Genomic DNA, 23,633 nt, shown 5'->3' with positions numbered 1-23,633 from the left:
ACCTCCTCCTCCTCCTCCTCCTCCCCCTTCTCCTGCACAGGGTAAGAGATATATAAAAAGGTGGTTATTTACTTCAAAGATGATTCGTTCATATTTTTCCTTGTTTTTATTCTTTCAGAACAATCCGACAGTGACTCTGAAACCGCTGAACGTGCTACTGAGCAGCCAGCCGGTAAGCTGTTTCACAAAACCGCTCCGCAGAGTATATTAAATTTTGAAGTAAAAAAATATGTTTTTTATCCTTTGAAAATATATATCTCTCATATAAGCTCTTTCATATATTATTATAAGCTCTTTTATATGATTAAATATGTATCTCTCACTTTTGCCCCTTATATATTATCATAAATACATTATTATATGCCTTTTCATGGAATCTTGTTATAATATCGAAAACCTCTCTGTGCCTTTTCTGCTCAAGCTGAACAGCTGCATAAGGGAGTGAAAGCGTTCCTTCCTTCAGTTCCTCAATACAAGAACAACTGTCTTTGTTAGCAAAGGATGTTGCAGGATGTGTCCTGATCATCTCAAGGTTGCATGTCCTTGGGATGAATTGGTCTTTCATTAACAAGGCTATTAGCTGACGTGCGTCTGCAGGTGCAGATGGCAGAATTACGTGTGTGTATGGCAAACTACGTATGTAACATTCCTGTAATCTTCAATAAAAATCAGCCGTTTTCAGCAGAACGGCGAGAGTCTGTCCGAAGCATCTGGCAAGAGCAGGTCGCGGGACTTGCTGCAGAGACTCTCCCCCTCATGAGCGGCGAAACAGTGAATGGACTTCTGATCATTTGTCTCCTCGTTCTGTCAACTTAAAAGGTGTTTAACTCCATCTACTCCGTACCCGTGCTTGGTCTAACGGAAGAGAGACCAACAAATTTGGCGTCACGAACAGGATTTTTTCTTTTTGAAGAAAAAGGAGTTTTTGGAGGACAATTTGACCAACCGACCCAGCGAACAGATCTTGGCACAGAACACCGCGGTGGAAAACAAGGTGAGCAGAGCCTATTATCTAAAATCTGCTCATTGGATTTATCCAAAGCCTTTGTGTCCAGAATCATAGTAGCTGAGGTCCTAAAATAATAGTTGGAGAAGAAAGTGGAGACAAGTGCGGGAGAATAAGAGATTTTTTTTGTAATGGTTTAGTGGTGAAATGAAATGAGGATTTTTTGTAATGGTTTAATGAGTAAATGAGAAAAGGAAATAGTACAGATGAAGGGATGGTGACCCAGGGCTGAGGAGCCCTAAAGTTCCATTTCCAGGTCGTGGCTGACCACACTATTTGCTGACGAGCGGATAGAATATATAACGAGGTTATATAAAGCTTGGCTGGATCCATAGGTGTGGGAACCCTAAAAGTCCACAGGTCGAGGACCTGGTTTTTGTGTTAAGGGAAGGGGAGGCTGAAAGAGAGCTCCCTGGATTTAAAGGTCAAGGACCTGGTTTTTATGTTAAGGGAAGGGGAGGCTAAAGAGAGCTCCCTGGATTTTTTAAGGTCAAGGACCTTTTGCATGAGATGAGAAAAATGTTCTGAGGTAACTGTTTTTGCATAAGATGATAAATGTTTTGACTGCTTCTGTGTGAAGAGAGCAGTGCTTTTGGCTATTTCTGCGTGCTTTTGGCTGTTTTTGCATAAAATGAGCAATGTTTAAATATGACAAGCAGCCCAGTTGAAGCCACGAGAAATAAGGTTTTATTGAGAAAGTCAGCGGAAGAGGCGATGAAGAAAAAAGGGGTAGATGTTAACAGTAGAGGTAACTGGAGAAAGATTTGGGAAGTGAAGGCTGCAGAATCGAGAGAAAAAAGGCACAGCTGTAGACAAGCTTCACTGTGTGTGTAAGCTGAGTTCAGCCTGTGTGTGTGAGGCGCAGCAAGAGGCTGCTTACGGCTCTGGATTGAAAGTGCAGCACTAGGAGAGTGCAGAATGCAGAGCAGAGTTTTGGGAGCTCCGTGTGTGTGTGTGTGTGAGTGTACAGCGCTGGGTGTGTGTGTGAAGGCCTGATGCGGTACCAGAAAATAAATAAATAAGATAAATAAGAGCTTTAAAAAGTTGCAACTCGTATATGTAAATTACACTGCAGTGCTAAAATTAATGTTTGGAGCTACGCAAAATTCAAATTCTGCAACCCTGTTCTGATCAGTCTTTGAACAGAACACCATAAGTTAATAAATAAAAGGTTTTTAAAGTAACATATGCATATGTATGTGTGTATGTATGTATATGTGTATACATATATATACATATGTAGTGTAGAAGCGTGATAATCATTTGTGTGTGGGGCAGCATGTGAGTGACCCCGATCTGGGGGTTAAGTGACCTGGAGATGAAAAAAGGGAAAAAACCACCAAGAAACGCAAGTAAGGATGTAAATGACAGCTTTATTTTAGAAATATAGTCATATAGCTGCTAAACAGTAAAATCAAAACAGATCTGCAGAAAATAAATATATAAACTATTCCTCAGAGCGCTCTCAAAAAAATTGCAATTGGATTTGCTCTAATGTTACATAAGGCCTGCTTAAAAGCATAGTAAGCATTAAATTCTGAAAATAACCAGTGCAGTGTTAAATAAATTCTGTGCTTAAAATATTATATATATATAGAGAGAGAATAAATAAGTGACGAACTGACTTACCTTAAAAAAATAATAATAATAATAAAAAGAGACTGTGACAAACAAAGAATGTCTCTGTGCCTTGTGAATGAGTGAATGTGTGTCTTCTTGCATGAGCTGCTTTCGCTGGATCTTCTGAATGACTCAGTTTTTAATAGAGGGAGCAGCTGCTTGAGAAACAGGGTGCGGTCCATGTTTTTACTAGACGGTTATTTAGTTCGAGAGACTGTGGAAACAATAGAAAAAGAATTTATCGTTAGTGTGAGGACAAGAAAATCCTTTAAAATACAAAAGTTGTATGGTCGTGGTTATAAAGGAAGTATTTTGTCTGATTATGGGCCGTGGAGTCAGCTGGACTCCCTCGCTCTCACAGTTTTCCTGTGTAACATGCAGTTTTAAGCAATTTGTGACTTTAGAAAGGATATTTTTCGGTGTTTTGGACGTACCTTAAGGCTTCTGGTTAGGGTATTCAGGAGATCCTTCCTCTCGGACAGATCTAGTGAGAATGACTGGAGTTTCAGCCTGGGGACCTGACTCCACCCACTTTTACACACAGGAGTCCCGCAGTCTAAAAATAGCACAGGGTACTGCGAAAAGCAGCTCTGAACCTCTCAGGATCATCTTTATGAAAACCATAAAATTAACAAATAATCAGTCAGGAAATAAAATATTTGTTAAATCTTGCTATAAAACAAAATCCAATAATTGTCTTACCTCAACTTTAAGAACCATTAACGTTAATGGCTGGATTTTGGGACGCTGAATAATGAAAAAACAGATAAACTAAGTATTATTTCCTGTAACCTGGCTAGAAACTGTACTAGGCTGTTTTGAGTAAAAAACTGGTAGTTATTTTCCCAAAATAAAATAGATAAATAAAAAATGAAAGGAGGGATCTTGCATTTGGGATAGATTGTGCCTAAAGTTTAAAACCTGTGTAGAACCGATTTGACGAGTCAGAAAAATTGTGCATAGGAAATAGTCTAGATTTACCTTTGAGTCAATAAAGTTGACTAAATATTAGAAACCTTCGTTGATTTTGATTTGTAAAAGAGAAAGTTCTGTCCTTTCAACTCAATCAACATATTTAAGGAAAACGTTTGCTGTGCATTGTGGAGGCATGAACTTTACTGGGTGGGCCTGTCACAACCAGCTGCAAAGAATGTTTGGGTCTGACTTCTATACAAAGAGAACCTGGAAGCCCTCACCAAAAACTGTGACTTATAACATCAAGACGGGGAGCACTACAAGATGGACAAAGAGGCAGAAACTTATTTGCCCTGCTGCTGATGAAACAAAGTACAAAAGGGGGAGCATGTGTGCTAACATGTGAACTTCAATCAATGACGGTGGTCATCCTGGACTTACAAAGAGAGGCTCAAAAGAGACTGTTTCCTATGGTTACACCCAGTAAAAGAGTGCTTGCTGCAGTCAGGTAATGAACAAGGCTTTTTGGCAACAACCAGTTGAATTGATGAAATGTCAGAACTGTGGAAAATTTACTAAACTACTGTAGAACATAGTTAACTGAGAAAGTTAGCCTAAAAAAAGATAATAATAATATCAATAAATAAATAAATAATAGGATTAGTAACCTGGATTTCAGCCCAACTCACCATTGGACGTCAATATAATCTTTATTGTCTTAGGATTCTCAGCTGCAGCGGACATGCAGTAAAGCCTTATTTTCTTTTCAAAAAGTCATTCATCGGCGTCATCACTTATCTTCATTAGTTAAGGAAACGGTGTCTATTTATAAGTCTAGGAGAACGCTTTAGGCTTCAACAGTTTTCTCCTTCGAGCAAACATGCGCAAATTTCCGGATAGTTTATAGTAACGTTCCATCCCATTCCTTTCATTGCATAAAAATAAACATTAAATGAATAATTTGGCATCCAGCTGACTAAACGATTCATGGAACATCTCATCCGAGACAACAGTGTTGTTTCAGCTCCGTTGAGTTTCCCAACAGATCTAGCCAAACCTAGCTGATCCTATATTTTTCTATCAGCTGTAAGTTCTAACGTAGAAAATAATGTCACAAAAATATTGAATAATTGTACCCCTCATTCGATAAAAATTATGTTCACATTTTTATCTTGTGAAATCTTTAACATAATATTTTTAAATGGCCGTTTTGACGACAGTTGGCTAAAAAGTCTTTAAGATTATCATCACAGGATGGCATGATAAATAAGTAAATAACATAAATAAATAAATAGATAAAAATAAGAGAGAAAAAGCAAAATTAATTAAATGAAACGTAATAGTCATAAAACGTTAAATTGATCTAAAATCTGTCATTCAGTGCCACTGGAAAAAGGAAGAGGATAGGGGAGTATTTCTTAGCACAAATCACGTTATTGATTTAGCAATGCAGCTTAATTTCAGATGCTTTAAGGATGATACTAACTTGTGTTATAGATGGAGGAGTAGCACAGAAACACTTCTAGATGAGGAGATAAGGAAAAAAACTGCTGATTACCAATACTATGCACAAACAAACCTGTAACTGCAGTTTCGTTATTTATGAATTAACTTTAAGTAGTGAATTAATTCTTAGGATTTCTTGTGCGAGTAGTGTTCCTAAAAAAGAAAGAAAGAAAGAAAGAAAGAAGGTAAGAAAGACAGGTAGTTTAGGTAAGGGACAACCTGAAACTATTTGGTTGAATTGATAGTAAAAGTGGTTGTCCTAATTTTTAATTGGAGAGATCACACCGCAACGTGAGTTTAGAACAGCAGTTATGGGAAGTGTTGTTGGATTAATTTGATTAAACGCTTTAGGTCTTATTTTTTCTTTCCACTGATTTAGCATTAGGTTAAGTATTTCACACTTTCGCTTCAGTCTGACATTTGCTTGGTGTGTGAGGGCACAGAGACGTGTATGGACCGTGTGTTTGACTGTGTTTGTCTTGTTTGTTTGTTTATTTATCTATATGGGCATGGCCGAGCCTTGAGAAACATCAACAAAGACATTGGACTATTCTGAGTAAATTAACCAATTCAAATTCAAATTCAGGATCCTGAAACAATTTGGCTATAACCTCTAATTGATGAAGGACATCTTAAGAATTCATTATACAAGGATTCCTCTCCAGTGTTGCCGGAACTGTTATAAAACCCATGCATGGTTGTATATTTTAGTTTGATCATTTATACTCATTGAATTATTGTTGTTTGCTTTATGTTTTAATTTCTTTGTAATTTTTTTCTCTGTGACACAGGTGGAGATGCTGGTGGCAAAATGGATCCCACACATTTCTTTCTCCCACACACATTCTTACTCTCTCCCTCTCTCTCTGTGTATGTGCATGTGTATGTGTTTGTGTGTCTGTGTGTCCATGTCGTGATGTCACTGTACCTTTAATTGCGCTTGCTGTTCGTAACTGTATGTGTCTGATGTTGAAGGTATCAGAGGCTAGGGTCAGTAAGAGCTAGGACATTTTTGTGCATAACCTCTAATCCCTAGGCGATCGGTCCGGGGAACTTCTGGTCCGGCCGGAGTGTGAATCTTCCTACCAACTATCTGCCAAAGCTCAATTGGACTGCACAAGTCGAGAAAGCCTTCATTGGACCAAAACTACACACACGAAGAGGCTTCGTCTTCGGTGCCAGGCGTCTGGGTCCTGCTAAAAGTCACCAAAAGGAAGTGGACGGAACCGAGGTGGACCGGGCCATACAGGATCACGGAGAGGACATCACACGCTGTCCGGCTGGACGGGAGGAGCCTAACCTGGAAGAGAAGCAGCTGACATCTGCCTAACCAGAGAAAGGATCCAAAAACCAGGAAGAGAAGTAGCTGACTGCAGTAGCATGCCAAGCTACCACCACATCCTGCAGGACGAGAATCATGACATCATCACCCCCTGCAGCTGCCTGGAGCCAGTGAAGGGTCCTCAACAGGGGGAAGAAGTAGCCACCCTATGAACATTCTACAAGGGTTGTATTTAACACCCTCATTTATTTTACAAGGGTAATATTTTACACCCTCCACCTGCTGACCCAATTATCCAGATGCCCTTGTTACTAGCCAATCCTAACATCTATTTGGGAGGGGAACTCTCTGATGATAGTGATGACTCTCATGATGAAGAAGATGTTGTTAGAGTGTGAGAATGTTCAGTGATTTATGTAACCATCCCTTCACCAGTTCATTTTTATGATTTTTTTGTTTGTTTTGTTTTATTTTTTGTTGATCATTGATGTCCTAGGCATGCACACTCTATGCCAACAGGTGTTCGCCCCAAAATTGAGATATGACAAATGGGGGGACATGGGGGAATTTTCCCTATAAACATATGATAATTAGGGTTTTTTCGCCCTCATATGGAGTTGCATGCGATCCATACATGTTGTAACATGTTCAGTTGAAAGTATGATCATGTTTTTTGTATTAGTTTACTGCTAGAAAGATGAGTAAATGTAATCTGATTGGTTGTTTGTATTGGTATTTTAAAAAAAAAAACTTTGCTTATTGGATTCTTTTTGATGGAATTTGGTGTTATTGTTTTGATTTCTTATATCTTTATTGAACTCTTAAAAGAGTTCAAAAGGGGGATTGAAAATATATATCTCTCATATAAGCTCTTTCATATATTATTATAAGCTCTTTTATATGATTAAATATGTATCTCTCACTTTTGCCCCTTATATATTATCATAAATACATTATTATATGCCTTTTCATGGAATCTTGTTATAATATCGAAAACCTCTCTGTGCCTTTTCTGCTCAAGCTGAACAGCTGCATAAGGGAGTGAAAGCGTTCCTTCCTTCAGTTCCTCAATACAAGAACAACTGTCTTTGTTAGCAAAGGATGTTGCAGGATGTGTCCTGATCATCTCAAGGTTGCATGTCCTTGGGATGAATTGGTCTTTCATTAACAAGGCTATTAGCTGACGTGCGTCTGCAGGTGCAGATGGCAGAATTACGTGTGTGTATGGCAAACTACGTATGTAACATTCCTGTAATCTTCAATAAAAATCAGCCGTTTTCAGCAGAACGGCGAGAGTCTGTCCGAAGCATCTGGCAAGAGCAGGTCGCGGGACTTGCTGCAGAGACTCTCCCCCTCATGAGCGGCGAAACAGTGAATGGACTTCTGATCATTTGTCTCCTCGTTCTGTCAACTTAAAAGGTGTTTAACTCCATCTACTCCGTACCCGTGCTTGGTCTAACGGAAGAGAGACCAACACCTTTCAGAACAACCCACGACCGACGAAGAGAACGCACCACCTCCTGCACCTGTACAGAGTAAGTTAAATTTATATATATAATTTATTAAAAGCTCGTTCATTTTATTTATTTTTTATTTATTTTTTCATCAGAAAAACGGTTAAAGAAGAAGAAGCGGGGCAGATTTACGCGACTTCAGAGATCAAACAGGATGAAGCTTGGCTACCTGCTCCTGCAAGTGAATTCCGGCCTGGTGGAAGTGATCCAGCAAGTTCTGGCTCTGTAAAAGGAGGACGCAGATTTTTTTTCTTAATTTTTAGTAGGTTTTTAATGTCTTTTGTATCATGAGTGAAAATTGGTTTGATGACCTTTCAGATTTGTTTGAAGTAGATGATGAATTAAACGTAGATTTGTTAGATCGAATTTTAGCCAGCCAAAATCCCTCAGTGGAAGAGGCCGAAGAAATTCTATTAAATGACTGGTTTGATTTAAGCGGACTGAGTGAAGTAGATGAATTAGCTTCAGATAGTGAGATCTTAGACGATATTTTAGCATCCCAAGCCGTTTCAAACGAGGTCGATCAAATTCTAGCAAATTCAGATGAGCCTTCAGCAGAAGCAATAAACGAAATTTTCAGACAAATAGAACACCAGCAGAGCGTAAACGAGATCGATCAAATACTGGCAAATTCAGATGACCCTTCTCCACAAGCTGTAGATGAAATTTTGAGACAAATAGAACACCGGCAGATCGGAGGGAGCGTAAACGCAGCTTTTAACCAGCGTGAAATTAGAGAGAGAGTGTCTTTTCAAGCAATCAACGACCCAGCCGAGTTTTATATTAATCTGATGGAAATATTAAACAGGTTTGCTGAAAGAGGAAGCCAGATCGCGCGTCCCAACGATAGAGTCCAGTTTGAAATTAATACTTTGCACACGACGCACCACGTTAATTTTAATTATGACGGATCAAATATGTTAAATCAGCTTCAGTATTTACTGGATCTGTTAGTCCAATCAAATGAAGCATTAGAGGCCGACAACGAATTTAATTTCAGACTGCAAGTGATAAATAATCCTTCCGGCGGTGGGAAACGAAAAATCGAAACCATTCTGGATCACGAATTAGTCAATAAAAAACGAAACCATCTCATTTGCCCTCCAGAGGCCAATCAGCCGTTGTGTTTTGCGCTAAGCATAGCCGGACTGTTAAATCCCTCAGCGAGAGATACAGAATTATTGAATGTGGCTAAAAATATTCATCAACAGGCAGGGCATCAGGAGCAATCAACCGTTTCATTTAGCGACGTGATTCGATTTGAAAATATTGTTCAAAGAAAAATAATCATTTTTTACAGATCCGACAGAATCATTTCTAAATTTGAAACAGATTTTAGCGATCGGTCAAATCCGTTGTTCATTTTGCTACTGAATCAACATTATTACGGCATAAAAAATATTAAAGGTTTCTTAGGAGCCAAATATTTTTGTTCATGGTGCTTTTCCGCTTATAATAACATGAACGGACATCATTGTAAATGGTTCTGTCGCGTGTGTAATACCGATTTATGCAAACGAACAGAAACGTCTCTCATCACATGTTCTGATTGTAATCGAATATGCCAAAATGTAATATGTTTTCAAACTCACAAAACACCTGTTTTAAGGCCTCAAGCAAACAGGTTAGTTTCTCCTTGCGAAATGTTTAAAAAATGCACCATTTGTAAACAAACTTATTACATCGCCATAGGTGGAAATGGTTCACAGCACGTTTGCTCAGCGACCAAATGCATCGTTTGCAAACAGTCGGTGGTCATGGATGATCATCGCTGTTTTATTCAGCTTGAAAAAAAAGATGACGGTTTAACGGAAAAGGTTATTTATTACGACACTGAAACGTTTACGGATCAGAACGGTGTGGATACACCTTTTTTAATCTGTGCAAAATCCGATTCAGGCGACGTTTGGGAGAAATTTGGTTTAGATTGCATTAAAGATTTTATTATGCAGATGCGTCGTCCTAAATTCAGCAATTATACATTTGTTGCACACAATGCGCGCGGATTTGATGCTTATATAATTTTGAGAGCTATGTGTCAATTAAAAATTGTTCCTGTTGGTCCTTTCTTCTGTTAGACCAAGCACGGGTACGGAGAAGATGGAGTTAAACACCTTTTGAGTTGGTAGAAATGAGGAGACAAATGATCAGAGGAGTCCAGTCACTGTTTCACCGCTCGAGAGGGGGAGAGCCCTTTTGCAGCAGGTCCCGCGACCTGCTCTTGCCAGCTGCTTTGGACAGACTCTCCGCCGTTCTGCTGAAAACGGCTGATTTTTATTGAAGATTACAGGAATGTTACATACGTAGTTTGCCATGTACATACGTCAATGATTATGACAGGTAAAGAATAACAGCCTTGTTAAAAGCTTGAGATTACCAGGAACATCCTGATACATTCATGACAGGAGAAGATACATTCACTGGTACAGAGAGGAGCTGGAATGTGCTCGCTCCCTACAAGGTTGCAGAACAGAACATGCTGCTGTAAATCTTTGTGTAGAGGCCTTGAGTATCTGAGCAAGTGTACATATCATAGAGTAATACAACTGAGCTTAAAAGGTAAATATATAAAAGAAGCTTATAAGGTGGATACGTGAAGCTTATAAGGTAGATACGTATATTTTCAATCCCCCTTTTGAACTCTTTTAAGAGTTCAACAAAGATGTAGGAAATAAAAACAACAACAACACCAAATTTCATCAAAAAGAATATAATAAGCAGAGTTTTAAAACACCAATACAAACAACCAATCAGATTACATTTACTCATATTTCTAGCAGTAAACTGATACAAAAAACATGATCATACTGTCAACTGAACATGTTACAACATGTATGGAGCGCATGCACACCCGTATGAGGGCAAAAAACCCTAATTGTTGTACGTTAATAGGGAAAATTCCCCCATGTCCCCCCATTTTGGGGCGAACGCCTTTTGGCACAGAGTGGGCATGCCTAGCACATCAATGATCAAAAAATAAAAACAAAACAATCAAAAAACCCATAGAAATGAACTGATGAAGGGATTGTTACATAAATCACTGAACATTCTCACACTCTAACAACATCTTCTTCATCATGAGAGTCATCACTATCATCAGAGGGTTCCCCTCCCAAATAGATGTTAGGATTGGCTAGTAACAAGGGCATCTGGATAATTGGGTCAGCAGGTGGAGGAGAGATGGCAATGGTAATCAATCTCTGGACTAAGTGCCTAAGACAGGGGATACAGCAACAGCCGCAAGTAACAAGAATGGCAGCGAAGACAGACATGGACACCAGGACGGAGGAAACGAGAGATTTGTATTTACCAAATACATCAAGCCAAGAGTCCCACATGGAGGTGTCTACACCAGAGTGGGATTTCATTTTTTCTGTCAAAGAGCGGAGGCCGTCTAAGGCCTTAGTTAAGCTACCTTCCGAGGCCGTATTGTTGGGGATAAAAACACAGCAATCGTGAGAAAACATGGCACACACGCCCCCTTTTTCAGCTAACAGCATGTCTACAGCAATTCTGTTTTGGAAAGCCATCAAGGAAGTAGCCGATAGTTGTTGGTGAACTGCCTCAAGAGCAGTACGAGTGTAATTACTTAAGAGTTGAACATTGAAATGGATGTAGTTAATGCGGTCGACATTTTTATTGGGAGTTATCCAGACAAAAATAGATTCCCATCCGGCGGCTATTTGGTCAACTAATTTGTATTCGTCTGGAACGCCTCTGGGAACGCCAATTGCATCTATATAAGTGGGATTGTGAAATGCAGGTAAAGCTGGTAAAGATCGCTTTCGTCGGGTGCTAGAGTAAGAGCTGGAAATAGGGGCATCATGAAGGGTTACAGGAGTAACAGTGACAGGTAACAGTAAGGTAATAAGGGCACACAAACCTGAAGATTTCCTGGGAAAACCATTATAGAGCTGAGGTGCACCACACCACCACCATAGATTGGCACGCTTTTTGGGTTTGAATTGTGAAGAAACTGACACGGTTGTATTAACGCACCAATTTGTGGTGACATTCCCTAGAAAAGGACCGCCTCGTCCAATTAGATGAATACAATATTAGGGGCCACAATGTTGGAAAAGAAGGGCGTACCAATGTCATCGCCTGGTTTTTGCTTTGGAAAGATTTGTCCAAACTTGGTACAATTGGAATTTAGGGAAGTTCCGTTCATCAAATGAAGAAAACATTCTGGAGGAATCGGAGGTGGTACAATACGGAGAGTAGGACGAGCTGAAAGGCAAACAAGACAATCCTGATCAGAAGCATTAGCTGCTTGTTCAGCCAGGAGTAACCAATTATTAGTGCTAGCGGAAATGCCGGTAACCGTCTGAAATGTCTCATCAACCGAAGGGTTTTTAGTCTCAATAGTTATCGCTGGCGAGGGTTTATTTACTTTATCAATGTCAGTTAACACAGGAGTGGAGGGTGATTTACTTAGCCCGACAATATCAAAGACGGTAGAGGTAGGTGAAATAATATTACGGACACAGAGGTGCACTGTCCAGTAGTAGCTCCCACTAATCCAAGGAGCAAGTACAAATAGGGTACATCCAAGGGAGTTTATTGGACTAATTATGAAAGTCAAAGGGCCTGTTTTAGATCCGCCTTGTTTTATCAATTTGATTCTGGTACGCCAAGTTGTAGCTACTCCTTTGGAGTAGGATGACCAATCATCGCCTGTTTCAGCAACAAGACTGCTCCACTTCCATTGAGAGTAAGATCCCCACGTTAAGTACCAAACATGCTCTTTCAGATCAGATGGCGTGTAATGACCATGTGCAGGGTTCGAGGGCAAAATGTCGTAGGGGAGTGTAACCGTGGTGGCTGTGGATAATGGGATACACAGAGTGATTGCTTGGGTTAAATAGAGAAAATCAGAGTTACAAGGAGGTGAGGGGGATGGAAGAGGTAGGGATCGCTTGTGCCGGTCAATAGGTGGTGGAGGATGGGCCGTTGGTGTTAGCGGGATAGGCTTAGGGGATGAGAGTGGCAAGAGTGGTAAGGGGAGATCATTGCAGAGGAACAAAATAGCCAGTGGGATACATAGCAGGATAACAGTGAAAAGTAGGATCAGGAGACGCTGCCTGCACGTGAGGATGGGTGGGAATGGCCAGGACATAATTAGGCTTATTCAGGAGTTAATTTAAGAAATTGTAAGGGTTATAGCTGCTGTAATCAGTGCCAGAGAACGCACTATATGCTAAAATTGCTATTGTTACCAAATCTTCTAGGTCAGTGAAATCGCGAAAGTATCTGTCGTTCCACAACCCCAACCTGCTGTCCCTGTATGCCAACCGGTTTAGTTTACTTGGATACCAGACTATTGGAAAGGATTCTCGTTGAATTATGTTACCCTCAGAATCTTCTACCGGCCAGGACAAATGAGTGATCAGAATGTACATTAAGTTTGTAGAAATGCAATGAGCGCAAACATATATCTAATACTAAACAGGTAAATGAGTAATAATAAAAATGAGTAGTGAGTATAAAATATAATCCTTGTAAAATAAATGTGGGTGTGAAATAGAACCCAGATAAAATAAATGGAGGGTGTTAAATAGAACCCTTGTAAGATAAATGAGGGTGTTAAATAGAACCCTTGTAGAATGTTCATAGGGTGGTTACTTCTTCCCCCTGTGGAGGTCCCTCCACTGGCTCCAGGCAGCTGCAGGGGGATATGATATCAATATTCTTGTCCCGCAGGATGTGGTGGCAGCTTGGCATGCTACCTCGTCCCGCAGAATTAGTAGCTTGACACGCTACTGTAGTCAGCTACTTCTCTTCCTGGTTTTTTTTTTTTTTTTTTTTTGAATCCTTTTTATGGTTAGGCAGATGTCAGCTGCTTCTCGTCCTGGTCCTTAGGTACTTTTCTGGTCAGGCAGATGTCGGCTGCTTCTCTTCCAGGTTAGGCTCCTCCCTCTGTGACAGGTTTTCTTGGACCTCGGTCAGGGTGCGGTGTGGCACCTCCGCAGCAGCACACTGGGTCCAATGGTACCAGGAGTCTCCTTTGCCGTCCAGCCGGACAGCGTGTGACGTCCTCTCCGTGATCCTGTAGGGTCCGGTCCACCTCGGTTCCGTCCACTTCCTTTTGGTGACTTTCAGCAGGACCCAGTCTGTCCCAGGTTGTGGAGATGGGGCATCTGTGGTGGTACGATCAGCCTTAACCTGTAACGAGAACTGAGAGACAAGACTATGCAACAGATTATAATATGACCTTGAGTCGAGGGAGTCAGTCAAGTCAGCAGTCAGAGGTAGTTTTGTGGTGGGTCCTGGAAACGGCCGTCCAGTCTGTAATTCAAAGGGAGTGAACCTTGTGGTTTTGTTAACTGAGCTCCGTGTGGACATCAGAGCAAGGGGCAAAGCATCTAACCAAGTTAATTTGGTCTGTGCACAGATTTTAGCCAATTTGACCTTTAGCGTTTGATTCATCCTTTCCACCTTTCCCTGGGACTGAGGATGATACACTGAACCAAACTTGTGTTTCAGTCCCAGCATGGTTTCAACCTCTTGTAGATCTTTGTTCTTAAAATGTGTCCCATTGTCCGATCTGATTTTTTCCGGAAACCCGTGTTGGGGAATGTAATGATTGATCAGACATTTGATGACTGTTTTGCTGTCTTCTTTTTTCGCAGGCCAAGCCTCCGGCCATCCAGTGTAGGCATCTACACACACTAGGAGATACCTGTAGCCTTTTACCCTGTCAATCATATCTGTGAAATCTATGATTATCTCTTTTCCAGGGCATGTTGGTATTGGAAATTGACCTTGGATTGGTTTCAGGGTAGGTTTAATGCCAAACTGAGTACACTCTGTACAAGTTTTAACCAAATATCTGGCCATGTCTGTTAGGTATGGATGCCACCAGGGGGACAAATTTCTCATCATCTGTGCTACACCAACATGTCCAACACCATGTGCTTCTTCCATTGCTGTTTGCCTGATGCCAGGTGGTAGTATGGGTCTACCATCTGGACTTCTCCAAACATCTGTGTTGGTTGCACCTCTTGCCAACCACAAAGTTTTTTCCTGTGCTGAAGCTTGATCTTGCATGTCTTTCAGTGTTTCTTTTGTGATGGATATTCTAGGATCAATGCTTTTTTCAACAGTTACTGTTTCAACCACTAGGTTATATACAGGAAGATATTCAGCTGTTATCTTGGCAGCCCTATCTGCCTCCTGATTTCCCTTAGATACAAAGTCAGAGCCCTGACTATGTCCTTTGCATTTTATCACAGCCACTTCTGCTGGAAGGAATAAAGCTTCTGCTAGTTCCCTCATCTCAGACTCATGTCTTATGGGTTTCACCCCAGCAGTCACAAAGCCAGCTCTCAACCACTGTTTCAATTCAACATGCACGGCTCCTACAGCATAAGCTGAGTCACTGTAAATATTTACTTTCTTCCCTGTGCTCATTTTGAGAGCGGCAATAATAGCTAACACTTCTGCTCTCTGTGCTGACTGTTGTCCTTTCAGCTTTTCCGCTCCTGCAGTGAACCACTCGCCTGTAGGGAGTTGCTCTACTACTGCCCATGCAGCTTTTAATCCATCATTGTCATCTCTGTAGCAGCAGCCATCTGTGAACCAGTTCTTATCAGGATTTTGTAGTGGGGTTGCACTTAAATCTGGTCTGAATTTTTCTTCTATTGCTGTTCTTTGTTCGCACGAATGAGGCTCCCCATTACCCATGTGGTCTGCCATGTTTATCCCTTCATGTGTGTAGGTGATGTGTGGGGCCTCTAGGATCTTACTGATTTTTCTTTGTCTTAGTGGGGTCATGGTGAAAGCTTGTGATGTAATGTAAGCCACTACACTGTGTGTTGTTAGTACTTTCAGAGGATAGCCCATTACAATGTGTGCTGTTTTTTGTAAAATTTTTGCAAGGCCTGCTACATGCTGTGTGCAAGGTGGGTGTCTTTTTTCCATGTTGTCTAGCATGACACTTATGTACATCAAGACTTGTCTCTGACCTCCCCCTTTTATCTGGAACAGAACTCCATTCACATGAGTTTCTGATCCAGAAACATCAAGAAAAAATGTGGATTTGTAGTCTGCAGTAGCTAAATCACTAGCAGTGGAGAGTTGTTGTTTGAGTTTTATGAAAGCTTCTTCTGCTGGAATAGTCCAGTTCAGGTGAGCTGTGAGCTGACGCATCCCAAAAGGTGCTATAAGAGCACGTAGTGGGGCAGTGAGACCAACATAGTTAGGGATGAAGTGTCTACTGTAGCCTGTCAGGCCTAGGAAAGATAACATGTCTTTGACTGTTTCAGGTTTAGAGTGATGGAGAATGGAGTTTCTGTGATCTGGTGACAATGACACACCAACTTGTGAAACCATCCTGCCCAAAAATGACACTTGTTTCCTGGCTATCTGAAGTTTGGACCGGCTGACCTTAAATCCAAGCCTGGCCAAATGAGTTAGTAATGTTTGAGTAGCTTGCAGACAGGAGCCCGCAGAGGGCGCTGACAGAAGCAAATCGTCAACATACTGCACTAAAACACAGTCATCAGGTAGGGGGCATGTGTCTAGGAGCTGACGCAAACATTGGTTGAACAAACCAGGTGACAGGGTGAACCCTTGTGGCAAACGCGTGTATCTGAATTGCTGCCCTCTGAATGTGAAAGAGAAAATGTCCCTCAGAGACTCATGAAGCGGGAGACAAAAGAATGCATTTGCTAAATCTATGCAGGAAAACCATGCATGTGAAGGTGGTAAGTTTGTCAGAGCCACATATGGGTTAGGGACGGGAAGTGAGTCTGTGTTAAGTAGGGCGTTTATACGACGCAGGTCATGAACCATTCGATATTTACCAGTATTTTTCTTTTCTACAGGTAAAATCGGAGTGTTCCATTCTGACATGGATGGTTCCAACACCCCTGCCTGCAACAGACCATTGATGGTGTCTGCTATCCCCTCTTCAGCATATGGTTTGTGTGGGTATTGTGGAACCCACAGGGGAGCATGATCTTTTAGGTGAAAGGTCACAGGTGGGATGGACACCAACCCAACATCAGTGGGGCCTGTTGACCACAGGGAGGTGGGAAGCGAGTCTAACATTGTTAGAGCATCAGGGTGATCGGTTCGTTCACGGCCATGAGATCTGCTAATTGTTTCCTGTTGTAAATGTGTTGAATTAGTACAAACCGCAGTGATTTTAAATGTCTGAGTCGAGTCTGAATACGACACTTGTGGAAGAGGAGTTGAACGCCAATCAGTGGTTGCTAGGGAACGTTTAACCATTCCTCCTAGTTCTTTTGCCTGATGGGCTGGATGTAAAGCAAGAGAGACATGAGGTACTGCCTCATCTTCCATCATGTACCATGCCAATTGTTCTTGGGTTAGGTTGGCTGCAGCAGCCACACCTTCTGGTGCAGCATAAATATCTGTTGTTTGTACACACCATTGCTGTCCCTCTAAATGATTTTGGAAGGCTTCTTTGTACCAAACTGAATCATGTCTGTCATAGAATAATGTTAGGTGAGGAGGGTCAGGGGGAGAAACATAAGGATGGACCTGAGTCAGCCAGGGTTTCCACTGCTGGTACAGAGTCATTAAGCCAGGAGTGTCCTTGGTTTCTGTGTCCAACAGAGCCCAATAAATCTCAGCACAGTCTGATATGTCAGGCAGTTTTTGGGCCAAGTACATGCCATCACTGGCTTCTCCGGTGCAGGGCAAAATAGTCCCTTCTGGCAGAGTGACAGTAAGTCCCGTAGGTCCACACAAAATGGTGGCTCCTAGCTTGATGAGGAGATCTCTTCCTAGTAAGTTGACTGGAACTGTTGGTGAACAGACGAAGCTGTGCAGTACTGTCTGGTTTCCCACCGTAGTTGGGAGTGGCAGGGAGAAAAGCAGAGTTTGTTGTTCCCCAGAGAAGCCCGTAACTGAGATAGTGCGCGTAGATGTTTTAGAGGGCGGCACAGTTTGTATGGTGGAGCAGGTGGCACCAGTGTCAACCAAAAAAGGTTGTTGTTGTCCATCTACAGTTATTGACAGCAGGGGGTCTGCCGTGGCTCCCTGACCGTCGGAGTTTCTCTGTGGGGCGTCCTATTGTCTTGGACCACCCTCCCACTGTTCCCAGCCCATCATTGGCATCTGGGTGTGGGGTCCTGTAGGCCCTCCTTGTCCTGAAAAGGTGCCTCTGCCTCGACCTTCCTTTTGTGGGCTGTATGGCAAAGGGCAGTTCCTGTACCAATGTCCTGGTTGACCACAGTTAAAGCAAATGTCTTGAGCACGTGGTCCCCCTTTGCTGCCCACTGGCCTCCACTGTCCCCTTCCCCTGAAACCGCCTCTGGTTCGACCAGCAAAAGGTGGTCGCTGGGCAGCGTATGGGTTGGGTGTGTTTACATATGGCCCTGAATATTGTGGCTGTGGCTGCCCTGAATATGGTGGCTGCGGCTGCCAAGCTATAGATGAAACCTGATCAGGAAGTGTCTGCTGTGGTGGGGGGGTGGCTGTGGACGCAACCATTTGTTTCTTAACCTTGTCCCCCTTTTCACCTAAAGTCTTTTTTGCGGCTTGTAATTGGACCCTGAGCAATTGTTTCTGTAAATCTTCTAAGTTATCAGAGTCTTTTTCTTCCTTTACCTGCATTTTATTAAGGTTAAAAATAAGATGTTTTTTCCATTTGCTAAAATCACAATCCTGCAAATCAGGGTTGTCTTCCATTTTATGAGTCACCGAATCAGGGACTCCTTTAAGGACTGCATTTTTAAACCACATGCTGCTCGTGCCCCGTTTGGATGGGTGTTGGCCAGTTTGGGCCACCCAGGTGTCAATGGCTTGGTTCAGGTAAATTGAAGGATTTTGTTTAGCATCCCATTTAAATTTGCACATTGAGCTGCTATCTTTTAGTGGAAACATCTTTCTGACTGCTGGGCCTAATTGGGCTATCACTCTACCTAGAGGTACAGAATTAGAATCACGAGTTGTGCCAGCATCCTTTTCTAAGGCCTCCGCCTGTGAGCGTGACGTGCATCTAGTGATTACTGCTCTGAAGTCTCCCAATGCAAGATCCTGTCCAGCAGTGAGGGTGTCAAAGTCTGAGAGCCAAGTGTTTCCACCCTCCTGTATGTCTGGTAATTTATCTATTAAAGCCTGTATGTCCCCAAGGGAATACGGCTGATAGACTTTCTGGGCGTTGGGTTTGTTCTGCACCAGGGGTAATTGGTAAGTGGGTGGTCCCATGGACCTAGTGTGTCTTCTTTCTGGCTCTGGGGATGGAGGGTGGGAAAGCAAATCCCCTTCTCCCCCACACTCTTCCTTAGAGGGCGGCTTCTGCCATTCCTCCTCTAGGAGAGATTCATGACTCTGACTGGCTGCTGGAGGGAGATCAGATGATTCATGTCCCACCAGAACCATCTTAACCACTATACTTCTGTTAGGGTCTTCCTGCTCTTCACCCTTTAACTGAGAGGATGCAAAAATTGGTGTTGGCTTTTGTTCAGGTGCTTCAGGCCATACTTGTGGGCAGTTTGCCCAAGGCGCTGGAGGGGGAGCATGGGAGCTCATCCCCGTGCTGTAGTCAGGAGCGACCAGGCCCTGACTGAAGTAGGGAGTAGTGAACTGTTTCTGTGAGTTATCTATTTCCTGACGTTTAGCTCTTAATTCGAACGGCGCAGCTGGGTTGTTCGCAGATGGAATGCTGTTTAATGTTTCATTGCTTCTCAGATAAGGATCATGTGTCTCAGGGGCTGTGGGACTGACTTTAACGTCTGATCCTGAGGTCATAGTTACACTTGACCACTCACTCTCATTATCAAGTGGGACTTCAGGCTGAATGTCCAATGTACCGCTTGTAACTTTAATTAATGGATACATTCCAGCTGTCGGAGCAGTAGAAGAGTAAGGAGGTGGATGCTCCTTTTTTACGCGCTTCATATTAGGTCTGGCGGTGTTCCATAACATTATCCACTGCATGTATTTACTCACACGAGCTGCCTGCCTGTCAACCTCACTTTTTGCTTTCTTCCTTGTCAACATTCCAGCTTCCCTCAGAGTCTCTGCAGCCTCCTGCCTTTTCTCTCTCGCTTCTGCAGCTTTTACTTCCCAGATCCTGCTCCAATTACCTCTGCTGTTAACATCTACTCCTTTTTCCTTCATCGCCTTTTCTGCTGACTTTCTCAATAAAACCTTATTTCTCGTAGCTTCAACCGGGCTGCTTGTCAAATTTATTACAGTCTCCATACAAGCTAATTGTTCTCCCAGTGTACTCAGAATGTCATCAGACCCCCATCCATCATTCTCCGTTCCACAAACATGTTCTTTTTCCATCATTCTGTTAGTATGTTGTATGTTGCTGATTTTTGGTGACAATTTGGACTGACGAGGGGTTTAGCCCATAGGGGGCTCTAGCTCACCAGTGTTGATTAGTGAGACAGCGCCAATGACCTCTGTGGTATTTCCTTCTTCAACCTGTGTTTCAGGTGAGGAAATCTTGCCTAGAGCATCCACAAGGGCGCGCTGTATTTCTCTCACTTACACATACAATTTGTTAGTACAGTTCATTCATTCGTTACCCGTCTTCACTGCGGAGGGTGTGGTGGTCTTCCGCTTATTCAACTAATCCCTATTAGTTGTGATATGAAAAAATCTATGTGTTTTTACACTTATCCTTACTATCTGCGCTGTGAGTGCAGATGATATGTTCGCTAAGCCTAAAGAGACTTATTCACTCTCATTTGGAGTTTATCTGTCTCTTTTATTATGTAATTCAAGTTAATCAGTCAGCTCCATCTGTTTTACCGACAAAGCTGATTGAGACTTGACATTCATACAGCGTGTTCTCTAACTATAACGTGTGTTTTGTGTCAAAAAAAAAATACAGTTTCATATCCACATTGCTTATTTCATGCAGAAACAGCCAAAAACATTGCTCATTTTTACGCAGAAACAGCCAAAAGCACTACTCACTTCACGCAGAAACAGCCAAAAACATAGCGCATTTTATGCAAAAACGATCAAAAACATTTTTCTCATCTCATACAAAAGGTCCTTGACCTTTAAAATCTAGGGAGCTCTCTTTAGCCTCCCCTGCCCTTAACCCGAACCAGGTCCTCGACCTGTACTTTAGGGAGCTCTCTTTAGCCTCCCAGGGCCTCAACACAAACCAGGTCCTCGACCTGTGGACTTTTAGGGTTCCCACACCTATGGACTCTTTCGCCAAGCTCTTATATAACCTCGTTATATATTCTATTCGCTCGTCAGCAAATAGTGTGGTCAGCCACGACCTGGAAATGGAACTTTAGGGCTCTTCTAATAACCCTGGGCCACCATCCCTTCTTCTGTACTATTTCCTTATCTCATTTACCATTAAACCATTAGAAAAATCCTCATTTCATTTCACCATTAAACCTTTACAAAAAATCTCTTATTCTTCTGCACTTGTCTCCACTTTCTTCTCCAACTATTATTTTAGGACCACAGCTACTATGATTCTGGACACAAAGGCTTTGGATAAATCCAATGAGCAGATTTTAGTAAATAAGGCCTGCTTACCTTAGTTTTTCACCGCGGTGTTTTTGTGCCAAGATCGTTCGCTGGGTCAGCTGGTCGAATCGTCCTCCAAAAACTCCTTTTTCTTCAAAAAGAAAAAATCCTGTTCGTGACGCCAAATTTTGTTGGTCCTTTCTTCTGTTAGACCAAGCACGGGTACGGAGAAGATGGAGTTAAACACCTTTTGAGTTGGTAGAAATGAGGAGACAAATGATCAGAGGAGTCCAGTCACTGTTTCACCGCTCGAGAGGGGGAGAGCCCTTTTGCAGCAGGTCCCGCGACCTGCTCTTGCCAGCTGCTTTGGACAGACTCTCCGCCGTTCTGCTGAAAACGGCTGATTTTTATTGAAGATTACAGGAATGTTACATACGTAGTTTGCCATGTACATACGTCAATGATTATGACAGGTAAAGAATAACAGCCTTGTTAGCAGCTTGAGATTACCAGGAACATCCTGATACATTCATGACAGGAGAAGATACATTCACTGGTACAGAGAGGAGCTGGAATGTGCTCGCTCCCTACAAGGTTGCAGAACAGAACATGCTGCTGTAAATCTTTGTGTAGAGGCCTTGAGTATCTGAGCAAGTGTACATATCATAGAGTAATACAACTGAGCTTAAAAGGTAAATATATAAAAGAAGCTTATAAGGTGGATACGTGAAGCTTATAAGGTAGATACGTATATTTTCATTCCCAAAAATATACTCATGCAAGGCTGTAAAATCCTGAGTTTTCACGATCCAGATTTCGGGTTGAGATTCATAGATTCCTTAAGTTTTCTCATGATGAAATTAGCCAACCTTCCAGCTGCTTTGGGCTTTACAGATAAAACTAAAGGTTATTTTCCTCACAGATTTTCATCGCTTGAACATCTGAATTATAAAGGGCCTTATCCAGATGTCAGCCATTATGGGATTGAACAAATGTCTCCGGAGCATAAAAAAATATTTTTAGAATGGTACACCGATGTGTCTAAACAGCAGCTGTTTGATTTCAGAAAGGAGGCCGTGTTTTATTGTAGAAACGATGTGGAAATTCTGCGTAAAGCATGCGGTATTTTCAGAGAGGAGTTTTTTAATGAAACAGGTATCGACCCGCTGAAATCTGTCACGATCGCTTCAGCTTGCATGCGCGTGTTTAGATCAAAATTCCTAAAACCAGACACATTGGCCATTCCTTGTCCGCTCGGCTATCGACCGCAACAAAAACCATTTTCAAGTTCAAGCATCGTGTGGCTGGAATGGGTTTCACGCAGTCAAAATGTAGACATTCAACACGCTTTAACGCCTTTGGGGGAGTATAAAGTGGGAGATTTTTATCTCGACGGATATGCTGTGATTTCAGGCGTCGAACAAGGGTTTGAGTATATGGGTTGTTTTTTCCACGGCTGTCCAAAATGTTTCTTACAGTCATCCATATGTCCTCTGAGAAAAATCACTTTTGGTGAAATTTATGACAAAACCGTCGAAAAGCTTCAGTCGTTGGAAACTGTGCATCGATTAAAAATGAATGTCATTTGGGAACATGATTGGCAGGAGATGGTAAAAACTGATCCGGACGTGAAACAGTTTGTCTCAAGATTTGACCCACCGCCAGTTCCTCTTTTACCTCGTGAAGCCCTGTATGGAGGCAGAACTTGTCCGGTTCGGCTGAGGCATTCGGCTCAGAGCGGTGAAAAAATCCACTATGTGGATTTTACGAGTCTGTACCCTTATGTAAATGCCACACAGGCTTATCCCATAGGCCATCCCAAAATTCATGTTAAAAATTTCAGAGATCCAAGTCACTATTTTGGCTTGATTAAAGCTGTCGTTTTGCCACCCAGAAAACTGTTTTTCCCTGTTCTGCCTTTTAAAACATCCAAAGGTAAACTTGTTTTTACACTATGTCGCACATGCGCTGAAATGAATAATCAATCTGATTCTTGTTCACACAGCGCGTCTCAACGTGCTTTGACGGGCGTTTGGGTGAGTGTAGAGTTCAATTACGCTTTGGAGTCAGGTTACCGTCTGGTGAAAATGATTGAAGTCTGGGATTTTGAGAAAAGCAGTAAAGATGTGTTCGCAGGTTACATTAACACGTTTTTGAAGCAGAAACAACAAGCGTCTGGTTTTCCTGAAGGATTGATTGACGATGAGTCGAAAAGAAAATACATTCAGGACTACCAACTTCATCAGGGAATACAATTAGATGAGTCTAAGATTCAGCACAATCCTGCTAAGCGTGCCATTTCAAAATTATGTCTCAATTCACTCTGGGGAAAGTTTGGCCAAAGAGATGATCTTGTACAAACCACATT

The 23,633-nt window shown here is 42.0% G+C and overlaps 1 protein-coding gene across 1 annotated transcript in view; it reads right to left on the bottom strand.

Annotated features, from left to right (window-relative positions):
- Positions 1–13,453: 13,453 nt before the first annotated feature.
- The window catches only part of LOC139070781 (uncharacterized), a 62,999-nt gene continuing 52,819 nt past the window's right edge, over positions 13,454–23,633 (bottom strand). Inside the window, exons 2-5 of the mRNA XM_070553680.1 lie at positions 21,820–21,911; positions 18,968–19,557; positions 13,800–17,872; positions 13,454–13,508 (exon numbers count right to left, since the gene is read on the bottom strand). Coding sequence (XP_070409781.1) covers positions 13,454–13,508; positions 13,800–17,872; positions 18,968–19,557; positions 21,820–21,911 — 4,810 coding nt within the window. The remainder of the gene's footprint in view (positions 13,509–13,799; positions 17,873–18,967; positions 19,558–21,819; positions 21,912–23,633) is intronic.

This window comes from Nothobranchius furzeri, chromosome 1 (assembly GCF_043380555.1).
Source record: "Nothobranchius furzeri strain GRZ-AD chromosome 1, NfurGRZ-RIMD1, whole genome shotgun sequence".
Lineage (NCBI taxonomy): Eukaryota > Metazoa > Chordata > Actinopteri > Cyprinodontiformes > Nothobranchiidae > Nothobranchius > Nothobranchius furzeri.
Note: the sequence above shows the minus strand (reverse complement) of the source record. Positions and strands in the feature narration are given on the sequence as shown.